This window comes from Blastomyces dermatitidis (genome assembly GCF_000003525.1).
Source record: "Blastomyces dermatitidis ER-3 genomic scaffold supercont1.10, whole genome shotgun sequence".
NCBI classification, from domain to species: domain Eukaryota; kingdom Fungi; phylum Ascomycota; class Eurotiomycetes; order Onygenales; family Ajellomycetaceae; genus Blastomyces; species Blastomyces dermatitidis.
In genome coordinates, this window is record NW_025544783.1 from 2,382,402 (window position 1) to 2,403,036 (window position 20,635).

The following is a 20,635-nucleotide window of genomic DNA, read 5'->3' on the forward strand; positions in this document are numbered from 1 at the left end:
AGAGGAACTAGAATGTATCGCCATCGCCCCGTTCGACGACTGGTCCTCAGGAATATATATAGTTTTGTCCCGTGCGGAACAAGGTCGAAACCTTCGTGTCGTACTCGAAGCGCCGCAGCTCTGCCTCGCTGTCGTCGCTGCGCCTTAATGGAGGTAGGGAGTCCAGTGGGTGGGACTGGGGATCATTGCTGGATGCAACTTGAGATCCTTTCCAGCTGCCTGCGAGCGGGGTGGTTGAGGTTTGAAGACTTGAGGCGTGTGGTAGCTGGTTAGAGGACGTGGGATATGGTGTCCTCCGTGTTTCCCACCATCGGGGAAATAGTCGTGCAATAAGCGATTTTAATGCTGGGGTTGCTGCGGACCAGATTGCACAGTTTGTTTCTATGTTGGCGTATGTGTATTTGGTATCGTATATTTGTTCCCTGGGGGTTTTGGAAAAGTTCTCAACGACTATTACAGCGCGTACGATTGAAAAGGCTGTCACACTAGCGGAAGAAAGGTAAGAAGAGGTAACGAGTTAGCTGGTTTTGATTTCTGGAATTGCATAGTGGTTTAAGAAAGGGACCACTGTGAGAATTTGTCACTGAGGCAAAATGATTCAGCAGTTGGGATCAATCGGGTAAGAAGGATAACATACACAGCTCCAATGCTCAATACAATCACAACCATAAATTTCTGCCTCCTTGTCATGTTTATCCCCCATACGATAGCTGATGGAATAGACAAAAGCCAGGCATCCAGGATTATTGTAATCAGTGCCATTGTTAGAAAAAAGCCTCTCTGCGGGAGACAAGTTCCCCCCTTGACCAGCTTTCCATCTTTCATCCCATTTTCATCAGCCCCAGCAGCTTGCTGAGCATTACGATCCATTTCCTCCGAATCCCAAGCATACTGTACAGGTCTGCACTGGAATAGATTGGCAAGGAAGATAGCGATCCCCGCGCAAAGGTTGACAACGAACAAGATACGAAGCGTTAGTACGACGTACTTGAGAAGGCCTCTCAGACTGAGGATGAAAGCAAAGATAGATGCCCTCACGCAGGTGAGAATAGGAAAATAGAGGAGTTGATTTGCAAGGTTGTACTGCTTGCCCTTAATGGTGTATGGGACGCGCCCTGGTGGAAAATATTCAGGTGGATACCCCTGCTTGGTGTGAATCGTATCTATACCTGCAAGTTAGAGGGACGATAGAATCTAATCTGGGGCCTGTAAACGGAAAAAAAGAAAAGGAGGAGAGAGAAGCAGCAGAGGAGAGCCATAGGCAAAGCATGACTTACACCCCAACTGGTCGCACACATCCCTATCGCTAGAACCTAGATTTTCTTCAGTTAGATGGTGAAAAGTCATTCTTTCTTGGGATGGGAAAGGTTTCCATCCATACCACTGCAATTATCACAAACATATCATCTATCGGCAATATCACATAAGTATTAGTTTGCCAGAAATATGCATAATAGCGACTGAGGGCCAACTATATAGAGAGAATGGGTTTGCTTAGTATTTGGGCGCACTCACCCCATCCCCAATTCTTCAACAAATACCTGGAGAAAATACAGGGCAAGGCTTATGGCTGGGAAGACCGTGATTACCACCAAAGCTTGCACATGGCTTTCTGGAGCCATGTTCTTCCAATAAACAGCCTGTCAAGTCACGAGAAGAGAACGCGAGAGCGCGCTTCCCCCTATGAAATCGTGGCGACTTCGAATCTCGATAAGGCGGCCGTGGCGAAGTTGCTCGAATCCCAGAGGGGAGAGAGTGCTTAAAATCCAGAATAATGCAGTACTAATACATGGAAGGCAACAAAAACCAGAACGACATCGTCAGTTGGGATATGTAGACATTGGGAGTCGAAGATTTTGCCCACGGCAAAATCTCTATGGACAGCGAGTACACTCGTGTATGCCAGGAGAGAGCAGCAGTTTTCCCAGAGATAAAGACAGAGAAACAGAGAGAGAAGCTTGAGCCACCCCCGCCAATTCGATGCAGGGTGGGTTGGTAGAAGTGTAAAAGTCTGGCGGAGTTGGTGTATCCAGCTGCTTGTCTCCCCAGGTTTGCGGTCTAAACACCCCCTAGCGATAAAGACCGGGCGGGCTTGGTTGCAGAGTGCAAACCCGTACGGAGTAGTATGGACGACTATGGTATGGATACTGCACTAAAATAAGTTGATATCAGTGTTTCCCGAGGCCCCCACTCAACGGGAATGTTACCTACAATGCGAATGCCCTAACTCGCAAAGGGGACAAAGGTTTTAAAGGGTCTGCCCTATGGAAAGGAACTAGAGGCATACCAGATCCGTAGTACGTACGCCTTTCAACCCTCGAATCTCTGTACAGATGTACTCCGTACAGGGCTTGAATTGTGTAAGTTAGTAGTACATAGTCCGTCCAGTCCGTACATAGATGTGGCTGTCTGTCGAAAGTCAAAAGAGTAAACTCCGCCTACCCTAACTAACCAATTTAGGCAAATGGGTTGTGGCGGGACAAGTTATTCGATTATGATCATCAGAACTAGGCATCTTATCATTCATTCCCTAGCTCATTATATCATAGATAATTTCTGTTGATAGTTTGCCCCAGCTACTGCACTCCCATGTCTCACATTCTATATAGAGAACCTCACTAGGTAGATTATAATAAACACAACATTGATCCTCCTACAGTTTCATTTCATTATTGACAGAAAGAAGAGAAGGAAAAAAATTATGAAAAACCCCCTATCACGGAGTTAAAATCCCCTGCGTAATCAGCGTTATATATATATAAATATTCTTCAACCGTGGTTCAAATGGAAACAAAAAATCCATCACCCTGATCCTTCACCCGACTCCTTTCCACAATCGGATCGCAACAACTAATCCGAATCCTCTCCGGCGTCGCCGGACTCTTCAAGCTAAGCACCTCGTCAACCCCCCATTGTTTCCGTGCCGCCTTCAGCGCATCCCGTATCGCGAAGAAGACAGCACTACCCATGAAAAGCGGCGGTTCGCCAACCCCCCTGGATCGCTGGATGGTCCGGAGATTCTCCCATTGCACATCCTTGAGCAAACTCACATTGAACACCTGCGGTATGTCTCTGAAGCCGGGGATTTTATACGTGCCCGGTCCACGGGTGAAAATCTGGCCCGAGGCCCGGTGCCAGAGGCTCTCTTCTGTCGTGAAGAGGCCCTGGCCTTGGATGAAGGCACCTTCGATCTGTCCGTAGTCGATAGCTGGGTTTATACTCCGTCCCACGTCCATTTTTATATCTGCGCGCAGCGGCGTCCAGTCGCCTGTTAACGTATCGATCTGGACTTCAGCTGCCGTAACTCCTTGGGTGAAGTAGTAGAACATCAGGCCCTTGTTCTCGCCCCACGTATAGCCTATGTCGGGCGTCTTGTAGAAACCGTTTGCAGTGAGATTTACTCTGTCAAGATACGCTGCTTTGACTAGCTGTTTCATCGTCGCGTCGGGCATTTTTTCCCTGTATGGTTGGAGGCGCTGGTTGAGCTGTTCGCAGGCATTAAAGACTGCATAGCCGTTGAGGTCAGAGCTTGCGGAGGCTGCCGTGGGAGATGCATTAGCCACGGTGTTGGTAGCCGTTTCAGAGATGAAGACGTCGGACTGAGGAACACCAAGTGCCTCTGCTGCGATCATGACCATTTTGGTATGCAGGCCTTGGCCCATTTCGGTGCCGCCGTGAGCAACAAGGACACTACCATCATTATACAAATGCACCAACGCACCAGCCTGGTTCAAGAATAGGGCAGTGTACGATATACCGAATTTTGTTGGAACAATAGCAAGGCCTCTTTTGGACCATTTGTGAGTTCGGTTATATTCCGTAACCGCTGCGCGACGGGAAGCATAATCCGACTCGTCCAGAACCTGCTGGTACATGAGAGGCACGTACCAATCGGCATTGAGAACCTGATTGAAATGCGTCTTGTCCCCTCGACTGTACATGTTTATCTCCTGAAGCTTTTCCACGGGGATGTTCAGATGATCCGCGATCTCTGACATGTATGTCTCAGCGAAAAATAGGCCTTGGGGTCCACCGAAGCCGCGGAATGCAGTGTTGGACACCGTATTTGTACGGCAGACATGCCCACGTACATGAACGTTAGGAATGTTATAGACACCATCAATGTGCGATAAACATCGATCAACCACCGCAGCAGACAGGTCTTGGGTATGGCCCGCGTTAGCATAAACATCGGCATCCAGCGCCAATAGCTTTCCTTCTTTTGAAACACCGACTTTCCAGTGGCAGAGAAACGGATGTCGTTGACCGGATGTCAGAATATCCTCATCACGATTCAACATGCAACGAACGGGGCGCTTAGATTTGGAGGCAGCCACTGCGCAGATACCAGCCAGCTGAACCGATCTAGATTCTTTCCCTCCGAACCCACCGCCAAGTCGTTTGACTCTCGATACAACCTTGTTAGATGCAACCCCAGTGACCTGGGCCACATACTCTTGCCTATGCAAATTGTTAATAAGTTCATTCTAAAATATCTCCTAGAAATTACAAGAAAAGAAGACGAACTCACGTTTCGTTAGGGTTTTGCGTACTACTCCAAATCTCCATCTCCCCATCCTCTGGCTTGGGAATAGCCACGCACGCCTGGGTCTCAAGATAGAAATGCTCCTGCCCGCCCATTCTTGAGACGCCAGTGAAAACATGATCCGCTGTGGCGAAGGCAGCCTCTGTGTCACCACGCTTAATATAAGGATTATGATGGTCATAAAACGAGTTTGCTTCAATCGCTTGCTCAATGGTCAGAATGGCAGGTAACTCTTCATACTCAACCTTGACAGCTCGTGAACCCGCTTCGGCCAATCGTGCGGACGTAGCAAGAACCATCCCAATGGGCTGACCAGCTGTGAAAACCTCATCGACGGCAAAAAATACCTCATCAGCTCTTGGATGGCCCCACCAATTTGCTTCTGGGTTCGGCAGGCTGGTGTGATCGACGTAGTCGATTACACCTGAGATATCCAAAGCAGGGCTGAAATCGACGCTTAATAATTTTGCCCGAGGCTTTGTGGAAAGGACAAGGCACCCGTAGAGTTCGTTGTGCTGAGGGGGGATGTCATCTGTGTATTGGGCTTGACCTGTAGTCTGCTTCAGAGCAGCGACATGGGGTACCTCCTTTCCCAAAATGCGCTTTTCATATGACTTGGTAGCTGCATGATCTTTCTGACCAGAGGATATTTCTCGTTCGATTTCTGGGACCGCTTCGTTGTCGACCGTGGTGGTGTTCCCCTGGATACTGGAGAGCACATCGTGGTAAAACCGATAGAAGAACCCCAGCGCAAGAGTTTTCCTGTATGTTGGCATCCCACCCGGAACTGAGGATGGAAGATCAAAATCCATTTCCAAAGCATTCATTACACCTTCAAGTGTGGCGGGATCAGCCCAGTCCTTTCCGACAAGGAAAGTTTGTGCTTGCCTAGCAGGGACGGTGGTTGGGGCCATGCCGCCGTATACTAGGTTCGCACTTGTCACGATATTTGAATCCGAGAGCGAGACCCGCAAAGCAGCATTGACAATGGCGATATCATCATCCTTTCTTTTTGCCTGCTTGTACGCCCGGAGATATTCCCGAGATTCCTGGCCTACGGGGATCCGCAACGATGCAACGATAGAGTTGGCTGCCAAAGCCGTAGCTCGATATCCCTTGAAAAATTCTCCCATCGGAATCTCCGTATCTCCCTCTAGAGATTTTGCAACTAGGACCGTGTCAGTTGCAACGAAAACTGGATTTAGGTCGGATATCGGTGAAGCAGTTGTGATATTTCCTGCTGGCGAGGCAACATTGCGAATCTGCCTTCCAGCAAAGTACTTGATTTGTTTCTTGATTGCAGCAAACACCTGGCCCTTATTTTGTCCATATCTCTTAACCGCTTCATCGCAAATAGCCTCCAAATCCGTCAAGGTGACATTCGCACCCAATTCCAAGCAATCGTCCTTGAAAACGTACTGTTTCAACTCTGGAATATCGCCAACATATACTGAGTCGACATATTGCATGGCCTTGAACTTGACCTCAATCTGTGTCTCCGTGCTCCCCCCAATAATCTTGGCAGATGGACAAGCGTCCTTGATCTCCAATAACTGCTGCACGGTGACAGGACGGTACCAGCGTTTTTTCTTGTTTCCAAAGGCCAACGGTTTAAACTCATACTTTTGTAACGACGGAGGGAAAATCAACTCAGTATCGGGTTTATAGGGGATGAAATCCGGCGCATCGAAGGACTTCTCGATTGCGACACTGTCGTCATTACTGATCTCACCATTTGTTGACGCCTTATCCTTATCCATACAACAACCTCCCGATTGTTTCTTTTCCATGCAACAACCTGGCCCGCCGTTGGCACTTGCTTTCCTACAAGAAAATGACTGGGCGGCGTCGAGGATGGAGCGGTATCCAGTACACCGACAAAGATTGCCATCGAATGCTTCTTCGATTGCATGTTCCGACGGAGCGGGGTCATTACGTAGCAGAGCATATAAACTCTAGTTATCCAAAATATGAATTATTTAGTGAATGCGATTAAAAGCCACAGCACGTAGAGCGCAGTAGAGGGCATGCGTAACCCTTTTTATCAACCAAAAAAGGGGAGTTATAACATCTTACCATGACAATACCCGGCGTACAAAACCCACACTGGCTACCATTCGCCACAGCGATTCTTTGTTGAACGGCATGCGGGCTTTTCACATCTCCAATCCCCTCCACTGTGATGACATGTTTCCCATCCACACTGACAAGCGGTGATAGGCAGGCGTTGACGGATGCATGGTATATTTGCTTGGTCGTGGGGTTCAGTTGCGAGATCACCTGGAAAGGCACAGCCCGTTAACATTAACATATGCCATCCAAGAGGAGATATTATATAAACATCACCTGTACATACCACTGTACAAGCACCGCACCCGCCCTCTGCGCATCCCAGTTTGGTCCCCGTCAGCCCGATGCCCCTAAGATATTCCAACAAGGTGACCTCAGGATCGGCATTTTCCAGCACAACCTTTGATCCGTTGAGATAAAATCGGAGAGAACTGTCATATTTCTCTGTTACGGCGGCTAGTGTAGGGGTCTGCTTTAGGACTCTGGAGGAGTCGGGGAGCTGGAGGATAGCAGGAGCCATGTTTCTTGCTTTTCCTGACTGTAAATAGGGGGAAGCTTCATTCGATCCTGAACAAAAGGATGGTCGTAGTATTTGTTTATGTGCGTAGATGATGTGTACACGTTTACGTCGTAGGGTATATATATGGTCATCGCGTCGGGAGAGTGTAAGACCAGCTAGGTCATAGCTTTGTGCGCGATGGCTGGAAGCTTCGTAAGAGTGCAAAGCAAAGTAGATATCGAAATATGCAGGTAAGTTAAGGAACCGCGCCAGCCATCAAGGAGTGATATTGGAACCCGTCCAAGAGTGAGGAGGGGGACGTGCTGTACTCAATCATTTTGCTCCTTGGGAGAAGATGGGGTGGGGTTTGCCGCTGCTTTTAGCATATTTAGCTCTATGTGGATGGATGGAATCGTTATTCTAACCACTAAATAAATATTGTACCTACTCGGTACAAATTTGTAGTATTATTATCTGTAAGATTTAACTAACTACTCTAATAATAATAAAGTTACGTCATAACTATGGATTAAGTATTGCAAAAAATTATTTGAATATCTAGGAGTACGATGTAAATACTGTAAGTTAGTTATCCACCGTGACTGCAGAACTGGTGATACTCATCACTCATCAACACATTTAATACCTCACAACACCTAGAATATTTATATAGAAATTAAATGTCTATAGTAAATGACTTCTAATATATAAATTACAGGGTAAATATTAATTTTATTTTGATAATAAATTTAAGGGGCTGAATCCCTTACTCTGGAGCAGCAGCATTTCCAAGGCCAATATATATGTATATCTCTAGCCATCGTCAAGCTTACCATTGCCGTTGGAATCGAACAGTTCTAGTTATGATTGAGAGAGTCAGCTACATATACAGTACAATGTTTCCAATTTCTGGCCCTTGTGCGAGCTCTGAGCATTGCTAACCTAGCTGTCAAAAGTCAAACTCCATGAAGGAGTGAGAGTACCTGGCTCGCAAGGATAAATACGGTGTCGTCGCCAGTGTTCGTCACCCGGTTTATAAAACCGCACCCGAGCCAGTTCTTGATGTACTGAGCGAGGAGCTCAGGCTCCGAACTGCCCAGCTCAAAAACCACTGAATCTGATATCATCCTTCGACTTCAGATTGGACTGCGTGTCCAGGCTACCAAGCCGCTATTGCAAACTTGCTCCATGTCAACCTCTAGTTACGGCTACTGAATCCTGCGACCTGGCGAGCAGCGACCACAGCTATATTTCGACGCCCAAAAAAAAAAAAAAAAAAAAAAAAAAAAAAAAAAAAAAAAAAAAAAACAAAAAAACAAAAAAAATACGCACTTTACTGAAATCGTGGTAACTGAGTTGCCCGGAGCGATATCCGCCATGTTCTTCCATAGCCAGGTTCTTTCTTTCTTACTCCGGACAGTTCGGTGGTAGAGGATCGAGCTGAATCCGGGAAGAGAAGAGATGGTGAAATGGTCTATCTTACAACAACTGTGAACATACAAAAAGGATGTCAAGGAGGACACAGGAGGATTTTTGAGCTTGAATAGCTAAACTACCCCTGTTTCCTTCTCTTCTCTTTTCTTTTCTTCTATTTTGTTCTCTTGTGATGCCTCCCATGAGGATATAATGCTCAATTTGAGTGTTTGTTAGCAATATAGTAAGTAGTTAAATTTTTTTTTTTTTATAAGACTCTAGCTGAGAGACAGTGACTGTAATTGAACTCTTTGTAGATGTCTCAGAAAATTCAATAGTGTTTATGTTTGTTTACAGATTAGATACTCAGTTAGACTCATACTCATGCACTTCTAGAAATGAGCAGACTGATCAATATTATGAATCAGATGCTGCAATGTATTCAGAATCATGAAAAATGAAAAATGAACAATGCAAATAAAACCCTCACAGACTACTTCATTTCAGTAGTTATTCAGAAAAACAAGTAAGCAGTATTTTTGCAAATATTCTACATATTGTGTTTGAAAATTCTTCTACATTCCCCCGCAGAAGTTACCCCGCGTAGTGGGACTCGATAATTACAGTGCAGTGCTGCTCTTAATAAGACAAGCCGCCAGCCGACTAACCTGCGCCAGGTAACTTAACTTACCCAGGCGGGGATCGCCACAGTCCGGGGAAATGAACATAGCGGCTGCTGAAGGCCGGCTCCGGGCCACGTGATTACCCGCAGATGGAAAGACTAAAATGACGTCACGTCAACATTGCAGGGGGAGTGGGAGGAGAGAAAAGAATTTACCTTTGCTCTTTCGATGTTAGCGGCGGGTAAAAAATTACGAACCCAACCTTCCCCCAACTGATCAGGGTTAACCAAAGCAGAGAATGGTGTCAGCCAACAGCCTGCAATCAAGCTAGCAATGGAAAGATGAGGAAAAGAAGAAAGAAAAAGCAAAGAGTATCGGGTAGCGGAAAAGCGTCTCACAGAGCCGAAAGCCGGCCGGCCGGCGGCAGACCGCCAGCTAATATAAACGAAAGGGAAATAGACATAAACCTGCTTGCCATTCCTGGAGCTACAAGCTCGCGCTCATCTCATAGGCTTGAATTCTATCCAAAATTCTATATTAAGTACAAAAAATTTGAATATACATCGTCGGGAAGGGGGCCCAAGGCCCAAGACGAAGAAACCAAGCATATATAAATACAAGAGAAAAATATAAAGTCAAAACAAATACACATTATTGTCGAAAGAGGAATGTATATAATAGGAAGTAGATCGTTGGTAAATGTGTCGCATACGTAGATATTTCTTTCGGCTATGATCCCGCAAACCACTTCTCTTCCTCCTCCCACTTTTTCCTCTCGACGACGCTTCTAGCTCTGTAAACGAAAATTAATAAGTATGCAGAGAAGATGAACAAAATATATATATATATATATATATGAAACCTAGGGCTGAACACAGGGGGTGAAGATGGCGGAGTCAATACAATACATACCTAAAAGCGCGGACAAACCGCCAAACCTCCGTGTCCGCCAGGTTCCACGCCTCCGAAACACTCCTAATCATTTTGTCCTCCTTCTTAGAGCTCTTCAAAACCCCTCTTGCCTTCCCAATCAAATCAAACTCCGTCTTGATTTTTACCTCATCACCCCCGGGGAAATCCTCCATGAGAGTTTTCTGCGGGCTGTCTTTTTCACGCGGTGTCTCACGCGGTATACGAAAGCCGAAATGCCAGTCTAGATCATCAATGGTTTCTGATGGTAGCGTGCTTTCCTTGGAGTTGGCGGGGAATGACTCCACAGTAAACCACAGGCTTCGGGAAATTCCATGACGCCCTGCAACGATGCTTTTGAACGGAACCACACGGGAGTAGCCGTCAACGCTTGTACCAAGAAGCATTTTCGTAGCCTCTATGAGCCACGTGTCACGGTCAGTCTCGCGACGGATGTAAGAGACAGTGATATTATCGGAGCCCCTATGTAGACTTAGCAATGTATAGGGATGAGGGAGGACGCCGATGGTATAGACTGCGGAGTTGTTAATGTAGCCGCTAGGTTGCAATATTTTTAATGCATTTTTTGCGCAAGGGGTACACGCCAGATTATTAGGTGGACAAGTCACTTGGATTATGGAGGGTGCGCACTGAGTAAGCAAGCCGGCCAGTTTGACAGCCGGGTTCACGAGAACCGATGTTATTTCAGGAAACGGCTTCATGACTGAGATTCCCGAGTCGAATGTATTTTGGAATGTGGTTTGTAGGTGTAGGTTGATTAGATCGACCAAAGCAAGTTTGCCAACCGCCGGGTTCTCATTGATCTTCTCCGAAATGGGGGAGTACCGACGGGCAACAAGGCCAGGCTCATAGTAAGCAAGGCTGGTCGACTTCTCGACCCTGAAGAGCGTATCCGGCACCACATCAATCATATCAGTCGCATCCTTCAAATTTTTCCTTTCCAGCGCAGCTTCTATAGCATCGTTTACACGACCCCGTTCGCCTGAAAATAGGCACGTGCCCAAATTCTCTAATCGAGTAATGTACTCCGGAGCAGTTCCTCTTCGAAGAGAGGCAAATAAGCTGTCATCGTATTCGGCCATGGGGAAACATTTCCAATCCACAAGAATACCGGTATCAATACTCCCCCATGCGAGCCATTTCATAAAATCTTCCTCAAGTTCCGGACCCAACTCCTTCGCCTTGACCGCTTGATATCTAGGGTTGTTCATTGCCTCCGACGGTCCCAGCACGATAGGATGAAATCCTTTCGCCCACCACGCGCGGCGCCAGGTCAGAAGTAGCTGTCTATCCGCCTCAGCTTCACCTTTCTGCTTCCTGCTCTTGGTATTGTAGTAAGTGAATACTGGCCGCCTAGAGGCCAATGGCGGGAGGACAGAGCGGTTTTCGTCCAAAGTTACGAGAGATGAAAATGGATTCAGCCATTTCCAGTCACTGAACCACTTCGACTCCCCGCTGGTGCTGTTCGTCTGTTCTGGAGGCTTGTGGGTAGGAGGACTGAAGGATAAACGGAGGTTATTGAGGTCTGGAAGGTCTGGAAGACTTGGAAGCTTCGGGAATTTCGGTATATTTGGGAGGCTTGGTCTTGGGACTTTCTCGACGTAGGCGCCCGCCTTCTCCTTTACTTCCCGCAGCTGGGTTGAGGGCGTGCTGGACAGGATCAAAAGGAAGATGGCAAAGAAGGCGACCACGCCAAAAAGCCTCGTCCCCTTATGAGAGAGCATCGTCAAACGAACACAGACTGTTAGCAATTCAACCTAAATCACGAGAGGAATGCAACGGGTCGAGATGTTGATCGATTGGCGACCTGTCAGCCGCATGAGTGCGCAGGAACTATCAGCCAACGAACTTCAGGCAGCCCGTTGATCGCATGAGAGGAAGAAGAAGCCCGCAACCAATCAGCTCCGCTCACGCTCTTCTTCTCATTTTCACTTTTTCTTTTCTATTTCCTATTGACTTCGGCTCGCGGAGTATTTTACTTTGTCAGCACTATTCACGAAGATTGAACTTTTTGCTGTTGGTCAATGCCAAGGCGAGATATTACCTAATCGAGGGTCAGGTCGGTTAGGTTTACGCGGTTTGAGCTAGTTTCCAATCCCAGATACAGAGTACATACATACATTGCACGGAGTATACCTGAATTCCAGGCCTTGATTTCCGCTGTGCTAAGACATCCAGGAGTGCGAGAAAGGCCCAGCTTTACATATATTAGCTCTATTGCTTTTAATCCAATACATTTTGTCCATCTTTGAGTCTACCTTTGCAGACAATCTAACTCATTTATAACCACCGTTCCATCTCGATCTATATTCCAAAAACTCCTCTCATGTGAATATCATAGAAGTAGGGACACAAAGGTGGCAGAAAGTAAATATAGATGATATCACCGCCGTACCGGCGCCCCGTCTAATTCCGCCACAAAGTGCCGATCATGCTGTGTCGGCATTTCGACCACATTACTCCCGTAATGACTTAGTTCCACCGGTCTCTGGTCAAAATGAAGTTCCGCTCGATCGTGGTTATGTAGCTCCGCTCCCTGGTAAGCTTTATACATATAATCCTTATCATCAACAGAGGGCGTGTTAACAGGAACCATGTCATCGTCTTTGGATAATGTCGGCCGTTTTTGTAATCTGCGACGGGCAATGCAGAAGCCCAGCAACCCAATAAGGCAGCCAAGGGCTATTACCCCAACGACCACGCCAGCTATCCAGATCTTATTGCTGCTACTGGTGGATGGGGTTTCGGGGGGGTTGCCTGGGTCTGTCATGATTGGTGGTCTGGCTGTGGGAGCGGGTGATGCGTTCGTCTTTGTGGATTGGGTAGCTTGGACCGTAACAAGAAAATGTCAATTCTCACAGTCCAGTTCGGATCTAGTATTTTAGGAACAACAAATACTAGTATCTACGTACCAGATGTAGTAGTGTCTGGAAAATTCCTATACACACTCCACGGAGTGTTATCCCCGAGCTGATCATACCTGCAGACCAGCTGCGTTCCGAGCAGATTTTGAGATGGTGCGCTTTCGTATATAAGAAGCGATGCGCATATATTGTTCTTACTGTTGCCAGATACAAAATCAGAACGAAATACCGGCTATACGATTTCTAGGGAACTGCCGTTGTTTAGACATGGGAATGGATATTGTACATACCAGTCCCGCGTCTTGGCCCCTGGGAATAGAAGGGTGTTGCCAGAACAAGTTGTCGGGAGCAAACAGGGAGTCGTCGCAGATGCTGGGCAGCAAGTGTAATAGCTACCCGACTTCGTGAAGGTGTCTTCATGATCACAGACCACGCGCACTATCACCGTGTTAGTTGTTTCGAGTCATATATACCCCTCGATATAAAGGTCGGGTTAGATTGAGCATACTAGCAGACTTGCTCCCAGATACGGTCGTGATTCGCCATCCTACATCAGGGGAGGAGAGAGGGCGCCTATCTTCCTGCTGAGCGTGGATCTGATTGCTGAAAAGTAGTAGAATCAGTGTTGCGGCTGTTTGTAGTGAGAGATTTCGCGGTGTACCCATTTTGAATGCTGATTATCTGTAGGGAATATAAAATTCCCACGCGCTAGGGCTGAAGCAGGAATCGGAAACATAATGATGGAGAGAAATGAAAACTTTGCAAAATATAAAATAAAAAAAATGAACAGCCTTGGAAAATTGAGAAACGCGGTTGTCGTTGGTCATCACCTCCGATTCTGGTCTTCTCAATACGAGCTGATGAAGATTTTCGTTGGTTCAACTTGTCGGCGTTGCCCCTTTTCCTTAAATATTTAGCTTGAGCTTAGCGCTAGGCTTAGCAGCAGTTTTTTTTTTTTTTTTTTTTTTTTTTTTTTTTTTTTTTTTTTTTCCATCTCCTTCTCGAGCTCTGCGTTCCCTTCAGGAAGTATTTGGCTCTCTAACGTTTGGTGACGGGAGCTGATCGTGAATCCTCTAGCTTTAGCAAAATGTTGATATGTTTTGCAGACAGTGGGCTGGTGGGCATCCTCTGGGGTTCTGGGTTTGGATTCGATCAAAAACCTCCAGAAACAGGTTCAAAGCCCAAGCCTCTAGAGACCGTAGATCGGCGATCGCAACATCGGCAATGTCGGGGACTTCTGCTAGAGGCTCCAAATCAGCCTCACTGCGGCCGTTCCAACTGCCATCAACGCTCGTAAAAACACTCCTAGAACACCCTCAACAAATTCTCTAACCATATTCAGAACAATATAATATAATCCGTAACTTACTCTCCGTCTATTTGAATTTCCAACAAGTATATAGTCATTTAACGTGCCCTCACCTCCCGCTCAACCACACTCAACACCTCTCTCACGGCCCACTCCAACAACTCCGTGATATCAGCCCCTCCTTTTCCTGGCGCCACCAAAACTCCAGCATCCTCCTTGATATACTCGCCTTCTCCTACAGCCTTTTTCAATTCATTCTCACTCCTCTCCACACCCGGGTCACGAAGCAAGAGCCACCGATGGTCGGCTATATACCGCGGCCAAACGATATCATCAACGTACCCGGGTGGATCCGTCCAGAAATTCTGGTGTGGCATGGGCTCATCGTTTTCAATATCTCCAATGACATCTGGACTTGACTTTGTAGATCCATCTTTATTATTACTATCTTCATCCGACTTCGGCGTAGGTGCAGGGCCAATAGTAACATATCCCGTTCTACTCTCCCGCCGCTCCTTCAGTAAAGAGTACGTAGCAGGCAGAAACAAGGGCACATGTATATTATCATGCACGGCCCGAAGGGGATGTTCCTCATCATCCGGTGGCGCGTAGAGCAGAAATCCTTCTAGAAACGCGAGTGATAAGGGCAATGAATTGTTCCCAGATTTTGTTGAGAGTATGCATTCCATCCTCCGCGCAACGTCATCTTGAATGCGACGAATCGTGTCCTCTCCAACATCCGAATCTGTAACTTCATTGAGGTCCTCTTTGCTTTTTAACCGGGGTGGTAGAATGCCATGGGAGCGTACGTAGGAGAGTACAGACACCAGTTGTCGAATGTCAAGTGCGTCGATGGTATCCCAGTCCTGCACACGTTTTCCCGATGAGGTGGTTGTCATTGGTATTCTGTATGCCGAGATGTACAGTGCATTCAACTATTGTTAGTCCATTGTACAGTACATGCGTATGTGAGGGTAAATCTAGGTCCCAATTTCCCATGTTGATGCAAGTCGGGAGGGGGTACGGGTGAAACAGCACATACTGATCATCTGGTTTATAAAAATCATCTTCATGGACGATAAACACCATCAGGGCTTCTTTATCCTTAACCCTGTCCCTGTCCGCTCTCTCCGCCTCCTTGTTCTCAATTGCTCCCGAAACTGCATTCCCAGCGCCGCCTCCAAGTTTTGAATCTGGTGTGAACACAGTCCGAAGTAGGCGGGCAAGGGTCGTTTTCCCGCTCGACGATGGTCCAGATATCCCTACGACAATTGTTTGTCTGTGAGCGGGTTGGCCTGGTGCAGCTTCGTTTCCAGTGTGTTCTGAGGAGGTCATGTTTTGCTTGACGTTGGATGTCGGCGGGGTAACTACATATATGGGCTATAGCATGTCGCTAGAGATTTCAAGGTTAAGCAATAGACCAATATGGGAATCTTTTGACTGATGAGAGCTTGGAAATTAGCATACTTTGCTTCTGACTGAATATGAGGAGTGCAGGTAGTTATGTCTTCCCGACCATACTGGAGTCCATGTTAAGATTTGGATGTTGTCGGTTAATCTTGTTGCGGAAGCCACAGCTAATACAATTACTATTTAGGGGATTTCTCCTGTATCCACGCGTTTAATAAAGCATTGTAAGTAAGGTCAAGATACACATAGATAACTATCGTTACATGCATTGATTAGAACCAATGTGCGATGGTAACACTAGTATAAAATAATACTCAAAAAATATCCATTTGACCCAAATGTCACTATATTATATATAGGCTGCCGTAGTGCGGTACAATGGGAAATATATGGTAGTATTTAAACTTGAGAAATATCAGCCCCCCACTTTGCGCTGCCACCATGATTGGCTTCAAAGTCCTAGAACTCAGATTCCATATTCGGATTCAGATCCATGTCCATAACCATACCCATACCTTACCCATACATACCCATATCCATATCCATATCCACATCCAGAACACCACCTAACGCCAGGACGAGTCGTCCAGCTGCCGCACCCCAGGCAGAGTTTAAAACAAAAGAAAAAAAAACGTAATAGTGAAACAAGAACCGACACGCTAGTTTAAGCAAGAGCTCTGAGTTAATAAAGAAGCCAGCGCAGAGGTAATAAATTTTCGAAAAGGTGTGACTCAGGATCCTCCTCAGAACGAGGCAGATCCTCAGCTGTATCACTTGGGCCATCATACAATACAGGAAAAGCGTGAGTGTTATCAGCCGGAGATGCGCCTTAATTAGTATGAAGCACAACTTGCGGGACTGGATCGCGGCGGGAGGGTGGTGTTCTGGTCCGAGGAGCCTCCATAATAATACCATTCATAGTCTCCAAATGCCCGTTCAAACGTCTCTTTTTACGTATGTTTGGACTAGAATTCGATGACGACTGGACATCTGATTCTAGCCAAGGGAAATCGTTGGAAGGTTTGCTTTTCTTAGTGGGAGTCGCTACTTTAACAGGCGCCGGTGCTGATGGGGAATGTGGCAACGAGACTGGCGATACATGCTCAACCTCCTGGTAATCGTCAGGAATGGGTAAGGTATGTCGATCAAAAAAACCGACGGGTATTTTCAGGTATGCAGGTCTTTCAGAAGCATCGGTTTCGGGGATAGGGATGACCTCTTCATTTTGAATAATGCTGCTCATCGTCTGGTCATCTAGGGGATCTTTCTCCGCATGCCGCAATTCGGTAGTTGACATCTGTTTCCGTCGCCGAAGCATCCTGTCTTCGAGCGTACCTTTAAGAACAAGGGTCTCCACATAAACAGGCTTGGTCTGCGAGATGCGGTGAGCTCGTTTGATTGCTTGGCTTTCAATGTTTGGATCCCAAATTGGATTTACGATGAAAACTCGGGAGGCGCACGCGATATGAAGACCGTGGGAGGCTTGACGAAGGTCCATAAGTAGGACCCGTACGGTTTCCGTTTCGTTAAACAGTGAGAGATACTCCGATCGGGTCTGCGTTTTCAAAGTATTTGCATAAATTCGGAATTCGACACCGAGAATTTCAAGTCCTTCTGCAATGTAGAAGCCCGTGTTATTCCCTTCATAGAAAATAATGATTTTCTCCTGTTCCTGAAATTCAAGCACCTTATCTAGTAAATACGTGAGTTTGGCTGACGCAGTAGCAACTAGCTTAGTTTTATTGAGGGGTGATTCGGGAGAAAGTCTCTTGACGCGGCCCAGAGAGAATGATTTCTTCGACAGCGAAATTTCAATTCCTTCAGGTTTTGGCCGGTGAACAAGGTTATCATTGGGCTTTTTATCAGGCACATTCCCTCGCTCCTTCATTTGACTTCGCGCCCGGATTCCGGCGCCAGCGATACCTTCAGAAGGGTCAAAAGCACAAAGGTGTGAAGCGACAAACCTTTGTGCATGTCTGGCTTGTGAGATCCCAAGGAGTAAGGGCTCAGAATGTCCATTGCTGGCATCAATTGCCCATTCGGCGCGTGCATGATCTGGGAACTCATCCAGAAAAATCCCCAACTCAGTAAACTTACTAAGAGCATCCCAAGACTTGCAGTTTATTGCCTTTTCGGTGACGATAATTGCCTCACTCAGTCGCCTTTTATCGCCTGCATCAATCCTGTGAGTGTTCTTCCCGAGATACTCCCGGGCAAAATCTACCGACTTTTGTACCTCATTTTTCTCGAAACCGGCCCAGAAACCAGCTTGTCTCAGATTGCTAATGAGGACAGCTAAATGTTTGCGATTCTTGGGATGGAACATGTAATCTTCACCTGTCCGCTCAGAGGTGATTGCATTGACCGTAAGTGTGAATATGAAAAGGTTCAAAGACATTTTGTCATAGAAAGTTGGCTCCAAGTAAGTCACCTTGTTATGCAGCTTAGGCAACGTTAGATCCCTGTTTACGTCCTCGGCTCGATGCCGGACCACAAGTGATTGAAGCGTAGATCGGAGGGACGGAGAAGTTCTGCGATTCCCATCCAGCCCAACAGGTTTGATATACTTTGCCCAGCTGGCTGGGTCTTCTGCTCTTGAGTTTGACCAAGGCTTCAAGGCAAGAAAGTCAACAACAATTGACCGGAGTTTATCTATGTTCTTTAGCTCTTCTTCCATGACATTGGTTGACATTTTTCGAGCCTGCAAAATGGATGAGGCATCTCCTTGTTTCTCACATCCTCCTTCCACACTCTCCTGTGAGGCTAGGGCAACTTCAATGCCATATAGGCCACGTGAAGGGGTACCTGAAACAACCCAACGTCGCTCAACGTGCAGTTGACTAAGTGCATGGACGGCCGTGGTTCGTGCACCTTTGGCAGCAAAATTATGACCTTCATCGACTATGATGCGAAGCCAATGTAGACGTTTCAATGGGGAAGCTTTCCGCGGTTCTGGTGCAAAACCTGAAGAACGTCCACCACCACCAGCTTCCTTTTCGAAACGTGACTTTGAAAATAGAAGAATATCATATTCAAGCAATTTCTCTGGAGGAGGAGTCGCACGGCGACTGTCCCGGAGAACAAGTACCTTCAGACCCTGCGTATGCTTGTCAATTTCACTTAACCAGTGGTCAACCAAGTTTGGCGGTACGACGATAAGGGTTCCAGAACACAGCCGTAATTTGGTAGGTGTCACTTTCAGTGCAACTTCTCGGCTTTTATACCTCTGAGGTGGCCTAAGTATTGCGTAGCTCCCACGATTGGATTCACAGGCTGATATGCATTTTTCAAAATGCATTCCCGAAGCCTCCAACCGCTCAAAGTACGACTTCCACGGGAGGGAGAAACGCCCTGCGGTTGCTGCAGCCATTTCAAGTAATGATGCTGTTTTCTCACGAACGGGGTGAAGGCCTTCCATACAGTGAATTGGAATGCGAGGGAAATGGCCCCTCGTTGCAAGTATAACGGCCAAACATATCAGAGTTTTGCCGTAGCCCATCGTTTCCGCCAAAATTCCTGTACGTTCTATGAGTGAGTAGGTCTCCAACACACCAAAAAAAAAAGGAGACGGCGAACCAGGGCCTTACCGCCACACGCCTCCGAGTAGAGCCGTTTCTCATGAAGAATGTTTCCTTCTTCTTTATCATAATAATAAGGTTGTCCAGTTGGGCCATGCAGTGCTTGTAAACGAGGGTCCAGCATTTGTGCTGGCTCGGACTCTCTTTGAATCATATACGCTGCTGAACGGCGCTGATAAGCATACAAGGGAGTTTTCAGGCCAATAACACCAGTGTCTTCATCAGATCCGCCAACGTAGTCCCCTTCTTTCCAAAGAACCTCTTCGATCGCAGCTCTTGCATGAGGGTCGGAAACTTTGTCAATATCAGGGGTTGGTGATTCGAGAGTATTAAAGATATAAAACAATGACTCTACCTCCGTGGATCTCGGCGCTGGTTGTGCATAGGGATCGAAATTACCTTCCCATGCCGTCGCCGATGTATCCACCTTTGACATCACTACTTTCAAACATCCCCTTAACACCCCGCTGGATCGGTGGATGTGTTTCCTACCAATGTCATCGGGAAGAACATAAATACGTATAGCACTCCACCCAGCAAATTTCTTATTGCGGCAAATAGAAGTTCGAATCCAATTATTTTGCTCCAGCTGCGAGAGCGCAGCGCTGGGGTAGGGAGATACCGATTCTTGGTCTATAACTCTGGGTTCGTGATTATTGTCTAGCTCATCGCATCTTTGTAAAATCCCCACGGGAATAAAGTGGTTCAAGTCACCCAGTAAATTCTCCTTTTCTAGGGTCAAATTAGTGACAGGGTGGTGTGGTGTAGGCGGGGATGATCCGAATGACGAAGTAACGGAGGGTGCGGAAGGGGATGTGGCCCTCGATTGAGTAGATGAAGACGATGATGGCGCAGCCAGCTCATCAGGTAGGATATCTGCAATCGCAGATTGGAGCTGTTGTGCAAGCGGAGAATCCTGTTCATTTGATAAACATCAATATGAATTTTTTTAAGGCTCAGTAGCTATTGGATACACCTACCTGTGACAAGCCATTTGTTGGCAAAACTGGATCAATGCCAGAGAAGTTCATTTCTGGTCAGTATGACAGAAGAGAAGCCAGACACAGTTTGAAAATCTTCGTCGATTATGGGCTCATCAGCGGCCTTGCGAGGAGTTTGAGAAGGGGTCCTGAGTCAACGGAACGGAGCCATGTTATGGACGCTCCAATCGGATAAGTTGAGAGAAAAGAGAAACGTCCAACATACTGTCCCTTGTCTTCAATTAACATCACCTAGCGGGGAGCGGATGTGTTGTTCTGTTAGTCATGTCAACTGCGGCTTGTCAGCGAGCTGTTGCTGACAGCAGTTAGGGCTGCCTGCAAGAGTGAATGCCGACCTCACCGCCTTGGGCAGAATAAAAGAGTCTAGACCTCGTGTAGATTTTGTACAGTGT

The 20,635-nt window shown here is 46.8% G+C and overlaps 4 protein-coding genes across 4 annotated transcripts; all 4 read right to left on the minus strand.

Annotated features, from left to right (window-relative positions):
- Nucleotides 1-46: 46 nt before the first annotated feature.
- BDCG_17747 (xanthine dehydrogenase HxA) lies at nucleotides 47-7,136 on the minus strand (the record flags this gene model as incomplete). Its single annotated transcript, XM_045426818.1, has 8 exons — nucleotides 47-485; nucleotides 638-1,163; nucleotides 1,278-1,306; nucleotides 2,067-2,152; nucleotides 2,898-4,461; nucleotides 4,532-6,501; nucleotides 6,623-6,826; nucleotides 6,903-7,136. The coding sequence occupies 8 exons, from the start codon at nucleotides 7,134-7,136 to the stop codon at nucleotides 47-49; spliced, it is 5,052 nt and encodes a 1,683-aa protein (XP_045282455.1).
- Nucleotides 7,137-7,955: 819 nt separating this feature from the next.
- Nucleotides 7,956-12,144, minus strand: BDCG_08192 (uncharacterized protein). The gene is made up of 5 exons (XM_045423965.1): nucleotides 10,064-12,144; nucleotides 9,367-9,944; nucleotides 8,448-9,309; nucleotides 8,058-8,274; nucleotides 7,956-7,972 (listed from the first exon to the last, which is right to left on the minus strand). The coding sequence occupies exons 1-2, from the start codon at nucleotides 11,803-11,805 to the stop codon at nucleotides 9,881-9,883; spliced, it is 1,806 nt and encodes a 601-aa protein (XP_045272790.1). The 5' UTR covers nucleotides 11,806-12,144; the 3' UTR covers nucleotides 7,956-7,972; nucleotides 8,058-8,274; nucleotides 8,448-9,309; nucleotides 9,367-9,880.
- A 320-nt stretch (nucleotides 12,145-12,464) lies between these two features.
- Nucleotides 12,465-15,589, minus strand: BDCG_17748 (ribosylnicotinamide kinase; the record flags this gene model as incomplete). The annotated part of the gene is made up of 7 exons (XM_045426819.1): nucleotides 12,465-12,907; nucleotides 12,994-13,142; nucleotides 13,236-13,383; nucleotides 13,454-13,618; nucleotides 13,680-13,862; nucleotides 14,358-15,160; nucleotides 15,297-15,589. The coding sequence occupies 7 exons, from the start codon at nucleotides 15,587-15,589 to the stop codon at nucleotides 12,465-12,467; spliced, it is 2,184 nt and encodes a 727-aa protein (XP_045282456.1).
- Nucleotides 15,590-15,980: 391 nt separating this feature from the next.
- BDCG_08195 (SNF2 family helicase) lies at nucleotides 15,981-20,576 on the minus strand. Its single transcript, XM_045423966.1, has 3 exons — nucleotides 20,223-20,576; nucleotides 19,252-20,158; nucleotides 15,981-19,180 (listed from the first exon to the last, which is right to left on the minus strand). The coding sequence occupies exons 1-3, from the start codon at nucleotides 20,271-20,273 to the stop codon at nucleotides 16,494-16,496; spliced, it is 3,645 nt and encodes a 1,214-aa protein (XP_045272791.1). The 5' UTR covers nucleotides 20,274-20,576; the 3' UTR covers nucleotides 15,981-16,493.
- Between the last annotated feature and the right edge of the window lie 59 nt (nucleotides 20,577-20,635).